General features: G+C 36.7%; 1 protein-coding gene across 14 annotated transcripts in view; it reads right to left on the minus strand.

The window, feature by feature from the left end:
• Positions 1-20979, minus strand: part of CASC1 (cancer susceptibility 1) — a 79162-nt gene that overhangs the window by 54142 nt on the left and 4041 nt on the right. For 3 of the 14 annotated variants that reach the window (XM_025401208.1, XM_025401200.1, XM_025401210.1), the window contains exon 2: positions 20365-20382. The exons of 10 other annotated variants lie outside the window; for them this stretch is intronic. In XM_025401208.1, coding sequence (XP_025256993.1) covers positions 20365-20382 — 18 coding nt within the window. Of the gene's footprint in view, positions 1-16063; positions 16102-20364; positions 20383-20979 lie in introns of all 14 variants that reach the window. One more of the 14 variants, XM_025401202.1, reaches the window with a different exon arrangement.

Genomic DNA, 20979 nt, shown 5'->3' on the forward strand with positions numbered 1-20979 from the left:
GTTATCCAAAGTTAGGATGAAAAAGAATCTTAAGAGCTGTGAGACAGAAGCACCAGGTAACCTATAAAGGAAAACCCCATCAGATTAACAGCAGATTTCTCAGCAGAAACCCTACAAGCTAGAAGAGACTGGGGACCTATCTTCAGCTTCCTCAAACAAAACAATTGTCAGCCAAGAATTTTGTCTCCAGCGAAACTAAGCATCATATACGAAGGAAAGATACAGTCATTTTTAGACAGACAAATGCTGAGACAATTCACCATTACCAAACTACCACTATAACAACTGCTAAATCTTGAAGCAAATCCTGGAAACACATCAAAACAGAACCTCTTTAAAGCATAAATCACGTAAGACCTATAAAACAAAAATGCAAGTTTAAAAGCAAAAACAAAAAACAAAACCAAAGTATACAGGCAACAAAGAGCATGATGAAAGCAACGGTACCTCACATTTCAATACTAACATTGAATATAAATGGCCTAAATGCTCCACTTAAAAGACATAGAGGCCAGAAGCAATCGCTCATGCCTATAATCCCAGCACTTTGGAAGGCTGAGGCAGGGGGATCACCTGAGGTGAGGAGTCCGAGACCAGCCTGGACAACATGGTGAAACTCTATACTAAAAATACAAATATCAGCTGGGTGTAGTGGCATGCACCTGTGATCCCAGCTACTTGGGAGGGTGAGGCAGGAGAACCACTTGAAGCCCAGAGGTGGAGGGTACTGAGATCACACCACTGTATGCCCACTGCCTGGGCGACAGAGAAAGACTCTGTCTCAAAAAAAAAAAAAAAAAAAAAAAAAAAAGATACAGAACCATATAATGGATAAGAACTCCCCAACCAACTATCTGCTGCCTTTAGGAGACTCACCTAACACATAAGGACTCACATAAACTTAAAGGGATGGAAAAGCATTTCATGCAAATGGTCACCAAAAGTGAGCAGGGGTAGCTATTCTTACATCAGACAAAATAAACTTTAAAGCAACAGTGGTTAAAAGAGACAAAGAAGGACACTGTATAATGGTTAAAGGCCTTGTCCAGGCCAGGCCCAGTGGCTCACGCCTATAATCCCAACATTTTGGGAGGCCGGGTGGGGGGGCGTGGATCACCTGAGGTCAGGAGTTCAAGACCAGCCTGACCAACATGGTGAAACTCTGTCTCTAATAAAAATACAACAATTATCGGGGCGTGGTGGTGGGTGCCTGTTATCCCAGCTTCTCAGGAGGTTGAGACAGGAGAATCACTTGAACCCAGGAGGTAGAGGTTGCAGTGAGCCGAGATCGCGCCACTGCACTCCAGTTTGCGCAACAGAGCAAGACTCCATCTCAGAGAAAAAAAAAAAAAAAAAAAACCTTGTCCAACAGGAAAATATCACAATCCTAAACACATATGCACCTAACAGTGGAGCTCCCAAATTTATAAAAACAATTACTAATAAACCTAAGAAGACAGACAGTAACACAATAATAATGGAGGACTTCAATACTCCATTGACAGCACTAGACAGGTCATCAAGACAGAAAGTCAACAAAGAAACAATGGATTTAAACTATACCTTGGAAGAAATGGACTTAACAGGTATATACAGGACATTCCATCCAACAACTGCAGAATACACATTCTATTCAACAGCACATGGAACTTTCTCCAAGATAGACCATATGATAGGCCATAAAATGAGCCTCAATACATTTAAGAAAATTCAAATTATATCAAGCACTCTCTTAGACCAAAGTGGAATAAAACTGGAAATCAACTCCAAAAGAAACCTTCAAAACCATGCAAATATATGGAAATTAAATAACCTGCTGAATGAGCATTGGGTCAAAAATGAAATCAAGATGAAAATTGAAAAATTCTTCGAACTGAATGACAATGACACCACCTATTAAAACCTCTGAGATACAGCAAAGGTGGTGCTAAGAGGAAAGTTCATAGCCCTAAATGCCTACATCAAAATATCTGAAAGAGCACAAACAGGCAATCTAAGGTCACACCTCAAGGAACTAGAGAAACAAGAGCAAACCAAACCCAAACCCAGCAGAAGGAAGGAAATAACCAAGATCAGAGCAGAACTAAATGAAATTGAATCCAAAAAATGCAAAAGATGAATGAAACAAAAAGCCGATTCTTTGAAAAGATAAATAAAATTGATAGATCATTAATAAGATTAACCAAGAAAAGAAGACAGAAAATCCAAATAATCTCACTAAAAAATGAAATGGGAGATATTACAACTGACACCACTGAAATGCAAAAGACATTCAAGGCTACTATAAACAGCTTTATGCACATAAACTAGAAAACCTAGAAGAGATGGATAAACTCCTGGAAAAATACATCCCTCCTAGCTTAAATCAGCAAGAATTAGATACTCTGAACAGACCAATAACAAGCAGTGAGATTGAAATGGTAATTTAAAAATTACCAACAAAAAAAAGTCCAGGACCAGACAGATTCACAGCAGAATTCTACAAGACATTCAAAGAAGAATTGGTACCAATTCTATTGACACCATTCCACAAGATAAAGAAAGAAGGAACCCTCCCTAATTCATTCTATGAAGCCAGCATCACCCTAATACCAAAATCAGGACAGGACATAACCAAAAAAGAAAACTACAGACCGATATCCTTGACGAACATAGATGCTAAAATCCTTAACAAAATACTAGCTAACTGAATTCAACAATACATCAAAAAGATAATTCACTATGATCAACTGGGTTTCATACCATGGATGCAGGGATGGTTTAACATATGCAAATGTGAAACAACACATAAACAGAATTAAAAACAAAAATCACATGATCATCTCAATAGATGCAGAAAAAGAATCTGACAAAATCCAGCATCTTTTTATGATTAAAACTCTCAGCAAAATCAGCATAAAAGGGACATACCTTAATGTAATAAGAGCCATCTATGACAAACCCACAGCCAACATAATACTGAATAGAGAAACCTGAAAGCATTCCCTCTGAGAACTAGAACAAGATAAGGATGCCCACTCTCACCACTCCTCTTCAACATAGTACTGGAAGTGCTAGCCAGAGCAATCAGACAAAAGAAGGAAATAAAGGGCATCCAAATTGGTAAAGAGGAAGTCAAACTGTCACTGTTTGCTGGCAATATGATAGTTTACCTTGAAAACCCTAGAAAGCTCCTAGAACTGATAAAAGAACTTAGCAGTTTCTGGACACAAGATTAATGTACACAAATCAGTAGTTCTTCTATACACCAAAAGCGACCAAGCGGAGAATCAAATCAAGAACTCAAGTCCTTTTACAATAGCTGCAAAAATAAAATAAAATACTTAGGAATATACTTAACCAAGGAGGTGACAGACCTCTATAAGGAAAACTATAAAACACTGCTGAAAGAAATCACAGAAGACACAAACAAATGGAAACACATCTCATGCTCATGGATGGGTAGAATCAATATTGTGAAAATAACCATACTGCCAAAAGCAATCTACAAATTCAACACAATCCCCATCAGAATACCATCATCATTCTTCACAGAATTAGAAAAAACAATTCTAAAATTCATACAGAACCAAAAGAGTCCACATAGCCAAAGCAAGACTAAGCAAAAAGAACAAATCTGGAGGCATTACACTACCTGATTTCAAACTATACTATAAGACCACAGTCACCAAAACAGTGTGGTACTGGTATAAAAATAGGCTCATAGACCAATGGAACAGAATGGAGAACTCAGAAATAAACCCAAATACGTACAGCTAACTGATCTTCGACAAAGCAAACAAAAACATAAAGTGGGGGAAAGGACACCCTTTTCAACAAATGGTGCTGGGATAATTAGCTAGTCACATGTAGGAGAATGAAACTGGATCCTCATTTCTCACCTTATACAAAAATCAACTCAAGATGGATTAAGGACTTAGACCTAAGAACCGAAACTATAAAAATTCTCGAAGTTAACATTGGAAAACCATTCTAGCCATTAGCTTAGGCAAGGATTTCATGACCAAGAACACAAAAGAAATGCAATAAAAACAAAGATAAATAGCTGGGACCTAATTAAAGAACTTCTGCATGGCAAAAGAAACAGTCAGCAGAGTAAAGAGACAACCCACAATGTGGGAGAAAATCTTCACAATGTATACATCTGACAAAGGACTAATATCCAGAATCTGCAATGAACTCAAGCACATCAGTAAGAAAAAAACAAACAATCCCATCAAAAAGTGGGCTAAGGACATGAATACACAATTCTTAAAAGAAGATATACAAATGGTCAACAAACATATGAAAAAATGCTCAGTGTCACTAATGATCAGGGAAATGCAAATCAAAACCACAATGTGATACCCCCTTACTCCTGCAAGAATGGCCATAATCAAAAAATAAAAAAAAAACAGTAAATATTGGCATGGATATGGGGAAGAGGGAACATTTCCACAAGGCTGGTGGGAATGCAAAGTAGAACAGCCACTATGGAAAACAGTGTAGAGATTCCTTAAAGAAATACAAGTAGAACTATCATTTGATCCAGCAATCCCTCTACTGGCTATCTAACCAGAGGAAAAGAAGGTATTATTCAAAAAAGACACTGGCACACACATGTTTACAGCAGCACAATTTGCAACTGCAAAATCGTGGAACCAATGCAAATGACCATCAATCAACGAGTAGATAAAGATAAGAAACTGTGATATATATATGTGTGTGTGTGTATATATATTGTATCATACATATATAAATATATATATGATGGAATACTATGCAGCCATAAAAAGGAATGAATTAACACATTTGCAGTGACCTGGATGAGACTAGAGACTATTATTCTAAGTGATGTAACTCAGGAATGGAAAACCAAACATTGTATGTTCTCACTGATAAGTGAGAGCTAAGCTATGAGGACACAAACGCATAAGAATGACATAATGAACTTTGGGGACTTGGGAGGAAGAGTGGAAGGAGGGCAAGGGATAGAAGACTACAAATATGGTGCAGTGTATACTGCTCGGGTGATGGGTGAACCAAAATCTCACAAATCACCACTAAAGAACTTACTCATGTAACCAAATACCACCTGTACCTCAATAAGTTATGGAAAAATAAAATTTAAAAAATAAATTAAAAAAAATAGACTCTAAGCACTGTCCAGAATTCCCACAACTATTTCATTCTCACTTCAAACCTCCAAAATCCTCTCTTCCACTACTCTCAGCTGTTGACTTTACCTCTTATGTCACTGAAAAAATAGAAGCTTTCAGAGGAGAAAAATCTTTACACACCAAATCTTTGATCCTATCTATATTTTCGTCTGCCTTCCTTCCCATCGCAGTGGATGAACTATATGTTTCACTTTTAAACTTTTTGTTTTTTGAGACAGACTCTAGCTCCGTCGTGCCAGGCTGGCACAATCTTGGCTCACTGAAACCTCCGCCCCCCCCAGGTTCAAGGGATTCTCCTGCCTCAGCCTCCCAAGTAGCTGGAATTACAGGTGCCTGCCACCACTCCAGGCTAACTTTTTGTATTTTTAGTAGAGATGGGGTTTCACCATGTTGGCCAGGCTGGTCTCAAACTCCTGACCTCAAGTGATCCACCCACCTTGGCCTCCCAAAGTACTGAGATTACAGGCGTGAGCCACTGCACCCGGCCCTACACATTTTTAAGGTGTCACTGAAAACTTTTTATCACGAGTTTAAATAGCTGTGAATATTGTCCTTTCAAGTATATGATCCTTAAAATAAAACTTTTACAGTACTCTGTGAAGTATATCCATCACTGCTTAAGATATATCCAATGGAAGGCCGGGTGTGGTGGCTCATGCCTGTAATCCCAGCACTTTGGGAGGCTGAGGCGGGCAGATCACGAGGTCAGGAGTTTGAGACCAGCCTGGCCAACATGGTGAAACCGCATCTCTACTAAAAATATAAAAAATTAGCCAGCGTAGTGGCAGGAACCTATAATCCCAGCTACTCGGGAGGCTGAGGTAGGAGAATGGCTTGAACCTGGGAGGCGGACATTGCAGTGAGCCGAGATCATACCACAGAACTCCAGCCTGGACGACAGAGGGAGACTTCATCTCAAAAAAAGATATATCCAATAGAATCTACATATCATAGAGATTTAATGACCAATTTAAAATATAAACAAGCTTTTTTAAAAGAAAAGTGTTAATCTGTTTCTATTTCAGTTCATATTTCCATGCCACTTCCCTCACGGAATCTTATCCTAATTAATATACTTGAAAAACTTTTGTTGCTCCTTTTATATTTGTTATAAAAATATGAATAAAAATTTAAATTAAAAAATTTATTTCCCTTGTCTCTAAGTATTAAAAATTCTGCTCTAGATTGAGTTAATCTTATTTTCACTATACAACTGAATAAAGTAACATATTATAAATTTTGATAACTAAATGTTAAACATAAAAACTAACATTTTCCTGGATGTACATCTCTTGATGAAATGTTGGGCTTTTTCTTTTTTCTGGTTAGCTCATAATCCATGGATAAATGCTAGCTATTGCTGAATGAAACAGAAATTCAGATTAATTCTATTTTTATTTTTAATTTTTATAAATACATGAGAGAGAAATCTGGTTTATATTAAAAAGTCAATCAAAATAGGTTATAGTAACATCATGCAATTCTTTGAATTCCTTCACCTCCCATGCCAAAAATTATATACTGATTTACAATAAAAATTACCCCTACAGATAATCTCTGACTTTGTGATCATTTGCTTATTTTTCTTTATAGTTTTCTTATGTATATATCTCAAAAATACAGATTTTTGAACCTTACATAAATTTAATGATACTTTATGTATATTATTGTGATTTGCTTTTTTTAAATTGTGGCAAAGTACACATAACATAAAATATACCGTTTTAACCATTTTCTTTTCTTTTCTTTTCTTTTCTTTTCTTTTTTTTGAGACAGAGTCTCACTCTGTCACCAAGGTTGGAATGCAATGGCGCGATCTCGGCTCACTACAACCTCCGCCTCCCAGGTTCAAGCAACTCTCCTGCCTCAGCCTCCCGAGTAGCTGGGATTACAGGTGCCCACCACCCCGCCTGGCTAATTTTTGTATTTTTAGTAGAGATGGGGTTTCTCCATGTTGGCAAGGCTGGTCTTGAACTCCTGACCTCAAGTGATTCACCTGCCTTGGCCTCCCAAAGTTCTGGGATTACAGGCGTGACCCACCTTGCCCAGCCATTTTAACCATTTTCAAGTGTGCAATTCAGTGGTTTTAAGCACATGCACACTGAGGTATAATCATCACCACAACCCACCTCCAGAACTTTTTCAGCATCCCAAACTGAAACCCTGTATACCATTAAACGATAATAAACATTAAACAATAGCTTCCCATTGCCCCCAGCCCTGTCACTCACCATTCTACTTTGTCTATATGAGTTTGACTACTCTAGATATCTAAGTGGAAAAATACGGTATTTGCCCTTATTTGTGATTTACTTCTTTAGATATACATTATGGTTTGTAAAATTCATTCATGTTGATAGATATTGCTATGGCTGTATATTTTCACTGCTGAATAGTAATCCATTGATTTTATCCTTTTTTCTATTGCTAGACATTGGATTGTTTCTAGTTTCTTACTATCATTAATGCTGCTATAAAACTTTCAATATATCTACCCTGCTGTCCGTCTGCAAGGGGTTTTCTATTGTATGTACCTAGGAGTAAAACTGATGGGTACGTACATTTTCAACTTTACTAAAGATGAACTGTCCAGAGTAGTTATTCCAATTTACACTCCCACAGTCATTATTTCCAATGTACACTCCCACAATTATTATCCCAGTCAGTGTTTGTTAATTTCAGCACTTTTGCTTATCTAAAACATATTAAAAAATACAGACATCTTTATCAGACTAAGAAAGTGCCCTGTAACCTATCAAATGGTAAAGTGCATTAAATGAATTTCTAACTCAATCTAATTGTATCTATTTAATTTCTCATATTAAATCAACTCTGCCTTCCTGGGATAAACTGAATTGTGTCATGATTTATTATCATCTTCCAGATTAAGCCTGGTAACATTTTTGTTTAGGACTTTTGTATTTGTGTCATGAATGCACTTCCATTTTTCTTTCTCATAATATTTTCAGGTTATCCAGGTAACTCAAAATGACTTAATGAGTGTTCCCCCTTTTGTCATGTTCTAGAAGACTCTGTATTAAGTATGAAATTATTTCTTTACTTCTGAATGAAAAACTAGCAAATAAAGACTTATGGACCTAGAATTTTCTTCCTGGGAATATTTATAACCACTGATTTAATTTCTTAAATGATTATAGGACTATTCAGGTTTTCTACTTCTTCATGAAGACAGTTTAATTTTTTTCTGGCTATCTAATTCATCTAAGTTTTCTAATATATTGGCATATAAAGTTGCTCAAATAATGTCATTTATTGTTAAAGTCATGTCTCCCTTTTTATTCCTAATATTTATTATTTATGCCTTTTGTTCTTCTTGACATATCAGATAATTGTCAATTTTATCAGTTTTCAAAGAAATCTATTGTGGCTTGTTCATTTATTCGATAAATATTGAGAGGCTAACATGTGCCTCTTTTTTGAGACATATAAGTAAACAAAAATCCTTACACTTACAATTCAAATGTAAAGAGGAAGGCAAAAACAATATACTAAAATTTAAAAGAAATCAGAAAATATTTTAAGGAGTGATAAGTGATATGGAAGAAAGTAGGGGAACCCCAGATGGCTGGTGTAGCTGTGAAAGGGATGAAATCACAATTTTAAATACAGTGGTTTGGATTGGCCTCATGGGGAAGACAGTACTTGGGTGAAGGCTTGAAGGATATGAGGTTACTGACCCACTCTATTTTGTATTTTCTATTAATGTCCTTTTTTTTTTTTTTTTTTTTGAGACGGAGTCTCGCTCTGTTGCCCAGGCTGGAGTGCAGCGGCCTGATCTGCGCTCACTGCAAGCTCCACTGCCTCCCGGGTTCACGCCATTCTCCTGCCTCAGCCTCCCCAGAAGCTGGGACTACAGGCGCCCGCCACCACGCCTGGCTAATTTTTTTGTATTTTTAGTAGAGACGGGGTTTCACTGTGTTCGCCAAGATGGTCTCGACCTCCTGACCTCGTGATTCACCCGCCTCGGCCTCCCAAAGTGCTGGGATTACAGGCGTGAGCCACCACGCCCGGCCTAATGTCTGTATTTGTTCATATTATTTCCTTCCCTTTCCTTCTCCTTCCTTCTACATTTGTTCTTATTATTTCATTCCTTCTCCTTTGGGTTTTATTCTTTTTCTGACTTCTTGAGAAGGATACCTAAGATCATCAATTTTTAGCCTTTTTTCTTCTTCTAATATAAATATTTAGGTCTACATATTTCCCTGTAAGTATTACTTTAGATACATTCCACAAATTTTTTTAAGTATTTTCCTTAACAATAAGTTTAAAATATTTTCTAATTTCTATTATGTTACTTCTTGACCCACTTTAGAATGTTTTAAAAATTCGAAGCATATTGTACCTTCCTGTTTACTACTGAATTATTTTTAGCTTCAATATAATATTCATTCTGATACATTCTCTGAATTGTTTTCATGCACTGAACTTTGAGATTAGTTTTGTATCACGGTATACTAGCAATTTTGGGGGGAAACGTATGTGCGTTTAGAATCCTCTACTTGTTTGGTGTGGTGTTCTAAATATGCTTAATTCATTAGTTTGTTTATCATGCTGTTCCAATCTTCTAAATCCTTACTGATTTTTTAAACACTGTTCTCTTAATTATTGAAAAAGAAAATCTTCCACTATGATTTGTGGATGTGTCTATTTGTGGATGTGTCTATTTCTCCTTGTAGTTCTCTGAATTTGTGCATTGTATATTTCAAGGCTTTGTAATTAGGTATATACAAATTTAAAATTAGATTTCTTTGGCTAATCAAGTCTTTATCATCATGCAAGGATGCTTCAACATATGCAAATCAATAAATGTAATTTACCACATAAGCAGAATTAAAAACAAAAACCGTATGATCATCTCAATAGATACAAAAAAACCTTTTGATAAAATCCAATATCTCTTCATGATAAAAAAAAAAACCTCAAAAAACCAGGTATCGAATGAACATATCTCAAACTAATAAGAACTATTGATGTATGACAAACCCACAGCCTACATCGTACTGAATAGGCAAAAGCTGAAAGCATTCCCCCTAAGAACTGGAACACGAAAAAGGTATCCACTTTCATTACTCCTATTTAATAGTACTGGAAATCCTAGCCAGACCAATCAGTCAAGAGAAAGCAATAAAAGGCATCCAAATAGGAAAAGAGAAAGTCAGATTATCTTTGTTCACCGACAACACGATATCCTATGCCTAGAAAACCCTAAAGATTCCTCCAAAAGCCTCTTGGACCTAATAAACGACTTCAGTAAAGTTTCAGGATACAACATGCAAAAACAAGTAGCATTTCTACACACCAACAACGTTCAAGTTGGGAACCAAATCAAGAACTCAATCCCATTTACAAAAATAGCCACACACACAAAAATAAAGTAGAAATATATTTAACCAAGGAGGTGAAATATCTCTACAAAGAGAACTACAAAACACTGCTGAAAGCAATCACAGATAGTACAAACAAATGGAAAAACAATCCATGCTCACGGATTAGAAGAATCAGTTTCACTAAAATGATCATACTGCCCAAAGCAATCTACAGATTCAATGCAATTCCTATCAAATTACCAATATTTTTCACAGAACTAGAAAAAACAATTCTAAAATATACATGAAACCAAAAAAGAGCCCACATAGCCAAAGCAATCCTAAGCAAAAAGAAGAAAGCTAGAGCCATCACATTACCAAACTTCAAACTATACTACAGGCTGTAGCAACCAAAATAACATGGTACTGGTACAAAAATAGATCAACAGAACACAATAGAGAACCGAGAAATAAAGCCACACACTTATAACTAACTGATCTTCGACAAAGTTAGCAAAAATAAACCAACAATGGGGAAAGGACACTGAGTTCAATAAATGATGCTGGGAAAACTGGCTAGCCATTTGCAGAAGAATGAAACTGGACCCCTAACTCTTACCATATATAAAAATTAACTCAAGATGGATTAAAAACTTAAATATAAGACCTCAAACTATATATATTTTTTTCACTCTTATCACCCAGGCTGGAGTGTAGTGGTGCAATCTTGGCTCACTGCAACCTCTACCTCCCGGGTTCAAGAGATTCTCCTGCTTCAGCCTCCTGAGTAGCTGGGATTACAGGCACTTGCCACCACACCCGGCTAATTTTTTGTATTTTTAGTAGAGATGGGGTTTTGCCATGTTGGGCAGGCTGATCTCGAACTACTGACCTCAGGTGATCCGCCCACCTTGGCCTCCCAAAGTACTGGGACTATAGGCATGAGCCACCGCGCCTGGCCTATAATTTTTTTTAAGAAATAGGGTCTCACTTTGTCATTCAGGAAAGAATGGGAGTACAGTGGTGTAATCACAGCTTACTGTAATCTCAAACTCCTGGGCTCACACAATTCTCCCACCTCAGCCTCAGGAGTAGCTAGAATTACAGACGCATGCCACTGCATCTGGCTAATTTTTCACTTTCATTTTTTGTAGAGGTGGGGGTCTCGCTATGTTTCCTAGGTTGGTCTTGAACTCCCGGCCTCAAGCACTCCTTCTGCTTTAGCCTCCCAAAGTGTTGGGATTACAGGTGTGAGCTATTGCATCCAGCCAAGACCTCAAACTATAAAAACCCTAAAAGAAAACCAGGAAAAACTCTTCTGGACATTGGCCTAGGCAAATAATTTGTAACTAAGACTTTAAAAGCAATTGCAACAAAAACAAAAATTGATGAATGGAACTTAATTAAACTAAAGAGCTTCTGCATAGCAAAAGAAACAACACAGTCAACAGACAGCCTACAAAATAGGAGAAAATATTTTCAAACTATGCATCTGACAAAGGACAAATACCCAGAATCGATAAGGAACTTAAATCAATAAGAAAATAAAAAGCCCCATTAAAAAGTATGCAAAGGACACGAACAGATACTTCTCAAAAGAGGCAACACACACGAACAAATGCTCCAGATCACTAATCAGAAATATCAATTAACACCACAGTGAGGTATCATCTCACACTAGTCAGAATGTCTACTATTAAACAATTTTTAAAAAGACAGATGTTGGTGAGGATGCAGAAAAAAGGGAACTGTTGGCGGGAATGTAAATTAGTTCTACCTCTATTGAAAACAGTATGAAGATTTATTAAAGATTTTAAAATAAACCTACCATTCAACCCAGCAATCTCACTACTGGGTATCTGCTGAAAAGAAAAGAATTTTTTTTTTTCCCCAAAAAAGACACCTGTAGGTTGGGCGCAGTGGCTCACACCTGTAATTCCAGCACTTTGGGAGGCTGAGGCGGTCAGATCACCTGAGGTCGGGAGGTCGAGATCAGCCTGACCAACATGGAGAAACCCCATCTCTACTAGAAATACAACATTAGCCGGGCATGGTGGTGCATACCTGTAATCCTAGCTACTTGGGAGGCTGAGGCAGGAGAATCGCTTGAACCTGGGAGGCAGAGGTTGCAGTGAGCCGAGATTGCGCCATTGCCCTCCAGCCTGGGCAACAAGAGCGAAACTCCATCTCAAAAAAAAAAAAAAAAGACACCTGTACTCATATTTTATTGTAGTACTAGTCACAATAACAAAATCATGGAATCAACCTAATCAACAGTGGATTGGATAAAGAAAATGTAGAGTGTGGTAGCACACACCTATAGTCCCAGCTACTCAGGAGGCTGAGGTGGGAGGATCGCTTGAGCCTGGGAGGTTGAGGCTGCAGTGAACTGTGATTGTGCCATAGCACTGCAGCCAGAGTGACAGAGTGAGATTGTCTACACACACACACACACACACACACACACACACACACACACACAAGCCAGACGTGGTGGCTCTCATGCCTGTAATCCCAGTGCTTTGGGAGGCCCTGGTAAGAGGATCACTTGAGCCCCAAAGTTTAAGACCAGCCGGGGCAACACAGAATGACCTCATTTCTAAAAAATAAAAAATTTTAAATTAGTTAGACATGGTGGCACACGTCTGTGGTCCCAGCTACCCGAGAGGCTGAGGTGGGAGAATCGCTTGAGCTCAGGAAGTCAAGCCCGCTGTAAGCCGAGATCATGCCACTGCACTTCAGCCCGGGAAACAAAGTGAAAAGAAGAAAGGAAAGAAAGGAAGGGAGGAAGGGAAGGAGAGAAGGAGAGAAAGAGAGAAAAGAAAGGAAGGAAAGAAAGAAAGGAAGGAAAGAAGGAAAATGAGGTACATATACATCATAGCATACTACACAGCCAAAAAAGAATGAAATTATGTCCTTTGCAGCAATATGGATACAGTTGGAGGCCATTACCCTAAGTGAATTAAAGCAGAAACAGAAAATCAAATACTGCATGTTCTCACTTCTAAGTACAATGAGTACACATGGTCATAAGGGTAGAAACAAGAGACACCGGGGACTCTAAAAGAGGGGAGGGAGCAGGGGCAAGGGTTGAAAAACTACGTACTGGGACTAAGTTCACTATTTGAGCAATGGTTTCACCAGAAGCCCAAATCCCAGCATCATCCAATATACTCATGTAACAACCTGCACGTGGGTATACTGGGTAATGTTGGGATTTGGGCTTCTGGTGAAACCAATGCTCAAAACAAAACAAATAAACAAAAATCTTGATCACTACAAAATGTCCCTCTTTATTTCTAGAAGTGATTTTTGTCTTAAAGTCTATTATGTCTAATATTAATACAGCTATATCAGCTTTTGTTTTTCTAGTAATTTACATATATAACTTTTTCCATCATTTCACTTCCAACTTTTCTGTATTTAAAATTTTTAAAAATATTTTACTTTTTGTAGAGATGGGGTCTATGTTGTCCAGGCTGGTCTCAAACTCCTGGACTCAAGTGATCCTCCTGCCTCAGTCTCCCAAATTGCTGGAATCTTTATTCCTAAGGTGGCTGTTTGTAAAAAGATTATTGTTGGATTTCATTCTTTATCCCATCTGACAATCTTTCTCTTTTAACAAGAGTCATAGATCCATTTGTATTCCATGTATTTACTGATATATTTGGGCTTAAATATACTATCTTACTTTTGGGTGTTATTCTGTATTATTCCTTGGTAACTTTTCAATTGATTTTTTTTTATTATTCCACTATGTTCTCTCTACCAGTTTAGAAGTTATACACTGTGTAATTTTAATGGCTACTACAGAAAGTCAACAAATACGCCTACTATATCAAGACCTGTATCCTCTTTCCCAAGGACTTTAGAATGTCTTAACTCAATCCATCCTTCCCCTACCAAATTATACATGAGTATTATCATGCATGTTTTTAACAATAGTTTTATTGAGATATAATTCACACACCATGCAAATCACCCATATAAAGTGCACAATTTAATTAGCTAGATGTGGTAGTATATTCACAGAGTTGTGTAACCATCACCACAATCAATTTTAGAACATTTTTCATCACCCCGAAATAGAAATCTCATACTCATTAGTAGTTACTCTCCACTTCTTCCAAATCCCTAGCTCATGGAAACTATTAATCTACTTTCTGTCTCTGTAGATTTGCCTCTTCTGGACACTTCATATAACTGTAATCATGTAAAAAGTGGTCTTTTGTGACTGGCTTCTTCCATTTAGCATGCTTTCAAGGTTCATCCACGCTCTATCATGCATTAGTACTTTCTTCTTATGCCCAAATAATATTCCAATGCATAGATATACCAAATTTTGTTTATTGATTAATCAACTGATGAACATCTGGGTTGTTTGTTGTCATGTATCTTAATTACTGTTAAACCCACATTTTTAAAATTATGATTATTGTTTTATACCATACATATATAATCTGTTTTGCAGGTGGCAAACTCAGTTTTTGTTTGTGAGAAAATGTTTTTATTCCACCTTTATTTTTGAAAACTTATTTAAGTTGGTACAGAATTCTAAGTTGGCAGCTATTTTCTTTCAGCACATTGAAGACATCATTCCACTGTCTGGCTTTCATTTTTGCTATGAAGACCAAAGCTCAAGTTCTGCCCAGCTCTGCAAATACCCTCATGATAAAAATTGCTTTGGACTGGGCATGGTGATTCATGCCTGCAATTCCAGCACTTTGGGAGGCCAAAGCAGAATTGCTTGAGCCCAGGAGTTTGAGACCAGCCTGGAAAACACAGTGGGATCCCATCTCTTAAAAAAAAAAAAAAAAGAAAAGAAAAAGAAAAAGAAAAAACAATTTCCAGGCATGGTAGCACATGGTTATAGTCTCAGGAGGCTGAGGTGGGAGGATCACTTGAGCCTGGGAGGTTGAGGCTACAGTTAGCTGTAATTACACCACCGTACTCCAGCCTGGGTGATAGCAAGATCCTGTCTCTAAAATAAAATAAAATAAACAAAAACCAAAAACAGTTGTAGTGCTTCCATTACTTCTTTGGTTCATGTCTTCACTCAGGTTTTTTCCTGATAATCGCCTCTTAAATGTTTTTAAGATGACAGCTTTGATCTATATGTATATATTGTAGTGAGCATTATTTATTGTTTTTAGCAGAAATGGCGGTCCCAAAAATCTTAAGCCTAATATTAATGAAATTGGAAAGATCAAAATATTATTTTTGATAATTTTTTATCTTATCCCTTTCACCAAAATCTTAAAGTTACAGATTTAGCTCATTTGAAGTATAAAAAATGTCTACCATTTACCTAATTGGCAAAACTGTTTTCGAACTTAAACTAAATGGCCATATCAGACTTGCTTTCTATCAGACAGTCTGACTTCACTTTTTTGGACAAATAAATATGTTGATATGCATCTTCATGGCAACCTATCTCATTTTTGATTATGAGTCAGATGTAAATTGATTTAATTCCCTTGTATGTTGTTTTAAAAAGATGTAATTTTAATGTCCTGAACTTAATACCATTTATATTTTAGTGTCAGCACTGAATGCTCCATAAAAACCAGGACTAACTCTTTGGCAACTGAAGCCTGTTTGTGAAGACAGTGTTCCTAAATGAAAATAGAATTTAAAGTACAGACTATAGCAATAAGCACCCCCTTTTGCCCATTCATTACACTCCCATTTCTGGAGATAGTTGAGCACGATTTTAATCAAATAAAATACAATCAATTCAAATAAAAGTATGAAAAGTTTTACAAAATCTCTTCACAGTTGTATTCCTAAACAATAATTTGAATATCAAATTTGTATTAATAATGCCATTTTCTTCACTGGAAGAAAACTCATAAATTATTAACTGAGACTAACTGGAATCATCTATGTATTCATCAATTTGTAAGGCAATTCTTCTCATAGTCTAATCACAGTTTTCTGTATTTCATGTATTCTGTGAAGTACAGTGGTTTCTGACAAAAATATATTAATATAAAGCAAGTGATGGGTTTTTTAACAGTACATCAGGTATCATAACCTTTTCTATAGTCTTACACAATTTTCTAACTTTTGCAATGAACAATACTAATTTAAATTACATGAAGTTTCAAAAGGCAAAACTTTGAAATCTGCGTAAAAATATTACACTCACATTTTTACGAATACCCTAATCTTTCTTCATCAAAAAAATTAATTATATTATCTTTGTAGTCTGGTACCAAAACATTGATTGTTATCAAATGATAGTACCAAAAAGTCTCTCACGATGTAACTTGATAAATTTTTTGGTACCATAATTTGATAATAATCTCAGGGGCAATGTAACTAAACAAAAATGATCACCACTTCACACTACAATATGTATAAATTCACAATATCTCAATACTTCTAATGACACATTTCACCACTTCCAAAAAGACAGGTAAGGCAGACAAAACCAGGAGGTCCTTGGGTGTCTTGATTAAAGAAAGCTTTGCCAACATCAGCGTTTTGAATTGTCTGATGGTTTCACATCCCAGGCGCAAGGGCAAAGAATCACAGTGAGAATGGGAGTAGATAACAGATAAACTTTACTAAGAAGGGTGATTGTGACAGAAGAGGATGCAATGGTAAAATGGCAGGACTTTATAACTACATTTTCTCAGGAAAAGGTAAATATGGAAGTCAATCATCTGAAGATTGATTTCCATAAAACTGTGTCCTTAGAAAATCTTTGTACACCTGTCAGACTATGCTTTACTTCTCAGTTTGAAGATTTCTAACCTAGACTGCTGTAATGGATTCCTAAAGGGTACTCTTACTTTTACCCTTGTGTCCCCCTACAGTGAATTTTCCACATGGCAATGAAACGGATCCTTTAAAAATGTAAATCAGATCACGGCACTCTTCTGTTTACAACTTTCCCAGGCTGCCCATCACACTCACAGTAAAACCCAAATACTTTACCATGGCTTACTTGGCCATGAATTACAAACCAGCTCCTGATTAACCACGATCTCCATGCCGTGTTTTTATCTTTCACTTTCTACCTCACTTAGTCTGTTCTCACCACACCGGCATTTCACCAAGGTCATTCTAAACTATGATTACTCGCAACAGCTGTTTCTCCTGCTTAGGCTACTCATTCCCCCAGGTAATTACTGACCTATTGCCTTGCTTCATCCAGATCTCTTCTTAAATTTTATTCCTTAATCATATTTTAAGAAATAGGATCATCATTAGCCCTACTCCACATTTTTCATGACTTCTTAGTTTCTATGTATTAAAAGTTACCTGAAATTATTTATTTTCCTGTCTCACTTCCCACCCTCAAGTTGAATGTAAGCTTCATGAAGGCAGGAACTTGGTCTTGCTGCTGTTCACTTAAGGCCTTGAACACTGCTAAATCAATGAAATAAATATTCTTCCATGTTTGCAAGAACTTATATATAAGGATCTTCATTCCTGCCTTGACTGTGATAGCAAAATAAGGGCTAACATAAAAATCATGCTGCGTACTTTCAATGGGATATGATGCAGTCATGAAAAAGAGTGAGGTAATTTCAATACGCCAAAACATAAAGGTCCCCAAGGTATACTTACTCCATTGAACCTAAGACGTCATCAGATGTAAGATGTATTTATTATGTCCCAAAAAAGGAAATAATGCCTAAGATGGCAGTTAAAGGCGACACCTGTATAAAACTGGATATAGGGAAAGACAAACAATCCCACAACACAGTAATGCATAGCAAACAAACAAACAAACAAACAAAAACTTGCATATCTCAACTCTGACACTGGTAGAAGAAAAAAAAAATTCCTGAGAATTTAAACCACAAGCCAGTTCATGTGGATTTGCAGTCTGACTCACACCGTTGGTGTGGTCCAAAACCCTCAAGTATAGAATTTAAGTAGTATCAGACTGGTAAGAAGCCCAAGGGACAGATAGAAGCAAACATTCTCTGTTGAAGAAGTGGATGTCAATCCAGGACTACAATGATTGTAAGATACTATCATAAGACACATCTCAATTTCAGTAATGTTAAAATGTAAAAAGATGAGTATCCTGTAATTAATAAAATATTAAGTGAAAAATAGAAGGTGCAGAATGCTCCCATATGCGGGGAGAAAGGGGGTCTGTATGTGTCTGTATGTGTGTACATAAGTGCACCCTTTAACACTTAGAAAATGTACGAAAAGATGTGCAGTGGTTCTAAGAAGGCAGATCTAATGTTTTGGGTGGAAAAAAAGTTTCAATTTTTTAATGCTATTTTTATTTTGTACCATGTGTCTTTATTAATTTTCCCTTAAGAAAACTTTAAAAAGCCAAAAAGTATAAAATATATCCTTCAATGTTTTCCTACCTACACTGTAACTTCCCTTTATAGAACACCTCATCTCCAAACTGCGATATTTAAAAGTAAAATAATTAAAAAGTAAGTGATTTCTTTGCTTGAACCTGGGAGGCAGAGGTTGCAGTAAGCCGAGATTGTGCCACTGCACTCCAGCCTGGGCAACAGAGCGAGCCTCTGTCTCAAACAAAAAAAAAAAAAGTAAGTGATTTCTTCTCTGGGTTTGGTTGCAAATTTCATAGGAAGAATCTCACCATTCTTTCGGAGAAACAATACCATCAACATAATAGCCCACCCATGTATATCATGAAGCACCAAGGTAATTTAAAACAATGAGTTTTCAGGTTTAAAATGATCCCTCTAAGATTTCACAGTCTAAAGCACAAAATGAACGTCCATACAAATCCATGAATGATTATAGAGCCACAGAGGCCCTCCAGAATGCTTCCCCCATAAAAATGCTTCCAGAGCCTTCGTAAATTTTGTTCAGTTATATCCACAGTTCCTAAAAGAATATCAGGTTGGTCATGGGTCCAAGTGACTGACAGAAGCAAACAAAGAAGGCATTCAATGGTATTTCTTGAAGAAATGTTTGACTGTATAAATACCGAATACACTTTATATAATCTCCTTTAAAGAGCCCAAGTGTTTTTAAGGGTGGTAGATTAAATGGGGTTTCACATATTCATTCAACAAATATTGATTGAATTTCTACTATGTGCCAGGCACTGTGCTAAACATTATAGATGTAAAAATATGACACGCTCCTGACCATGAAAAGCTCACCGTTATAAATAATTACAATAAATGATAGAAGGGTTATAACTGAGGTATGCACGAATGCATGTGCTATGAAAACAGAGTAAAAGCCGGGCACAGTGGCTCACGCCTGTAATCCCAGCACTCTGGGAAGTTGAGGCTGGCGGATCACTTGAGGTCAAGAGTTCGAGACCAGCCTGGCCAACAAGGTGAAACCCTGTCTCTACCAAAACATACAAAAATTAGCCGGGCATAGTGGCGTGTGCCTGTAATCCCAGCTAATCAAGAGGCTGAGGTGGGAGAATTGCTTGAACCTGGAAGGTGGAGGTTGCAGTAAGCCAAGACCATGCCACTGCACTCCAGCCTAGGTGACGGCATCTCGCTCTTAAAAAAACACCAGGTATGTGTTACCATGCAACCCATTTAAAGTCGTATTACCTTAGATTTCACTTTAAAGCCATAGTACATTTTATAATTAAAATTTTATATATGTATTTGGAGTGAAGAAAAAGGGGTTCCTAATCCAACATTTTCTAGAGTAGAATAAACAAAAAGCTGCAAATCTACACACAAGTAAAAATTAAAAGCTATTTTTTAAAGTATTCGTGAAATTAGAACTCTCTTATGTCAAATTTGACATGTGTCCTATTGTTATAAAGGATGATTTCATGATTTAAACCACATTAATGTCTAAAAAGTAAGCTTAGTAAACTGTACAAACTAAAACTATAATTCTGTAAATATTCTGTTCACACAACTATCTATTTTGAAAAAAATTCTACATACCTTTTTTGCTTTAGGACCCTAAAAGTTGGAAAACAAAAGAATTGATCAATTTTAAAGAGAATTCTGATACAAAAGTATCATGATTATGTAAGATGTTAAAATTAGAAGAAACTTGGTAAAGGGCATAAGGGAACTCTCTGTACCAACTTTGTAAGTTTCCTTGCAAATCTAAAATTATCCCAAAATAAAATGCTTTTTTAAAAACAGTTCAGACAAAACTACAAATAAGTATAGGAAAACTAAGTTCACCTACTGAAGCATTTTTTTTGTATGTAGATTTTACACTATTTCTTAGGTCAATCAATGATCTATGTTTAATGAAATGCCCTGTTACTAAACAGAGTACTAGTCAAGAAGGCACTAGTTTAAAGGGTTCAAAGGACAATAAATTATTGACCAATTATGTGCACTAATGTCAAATTTGCAAGTGTGGAAATGATCTCATAAAGAAATAACCTTTCTGTAAAGTTAGATTGATGATTTTTATAGAAAGGGAATCAGTTATTTAAAGCACACAAAGCAGCCTTGTACAGTGGCTCACTCCTGTAATTTCAGCACTCAGGGAGGCCAAGGCGGGAGGATCACTTGAGCCCAAGAGTTCAAGACCAGCCCAGG

Source organism: Theropithecus gelada, chromosome 11, assembly GCF_003255815.1.
Source record: "Theropithecus gelada isolate Dixy chromosome 11, Tgel_1.0, whole genome shotgun sequence".
In the NCBI taxonomy this organism is placed as follows: domain Eukaryota; kingdom Metazoa; phylum Chordata; class Mammalia; order Primates; family Cercopithecidae; genus Theropithecus; species Theropithecus gelada.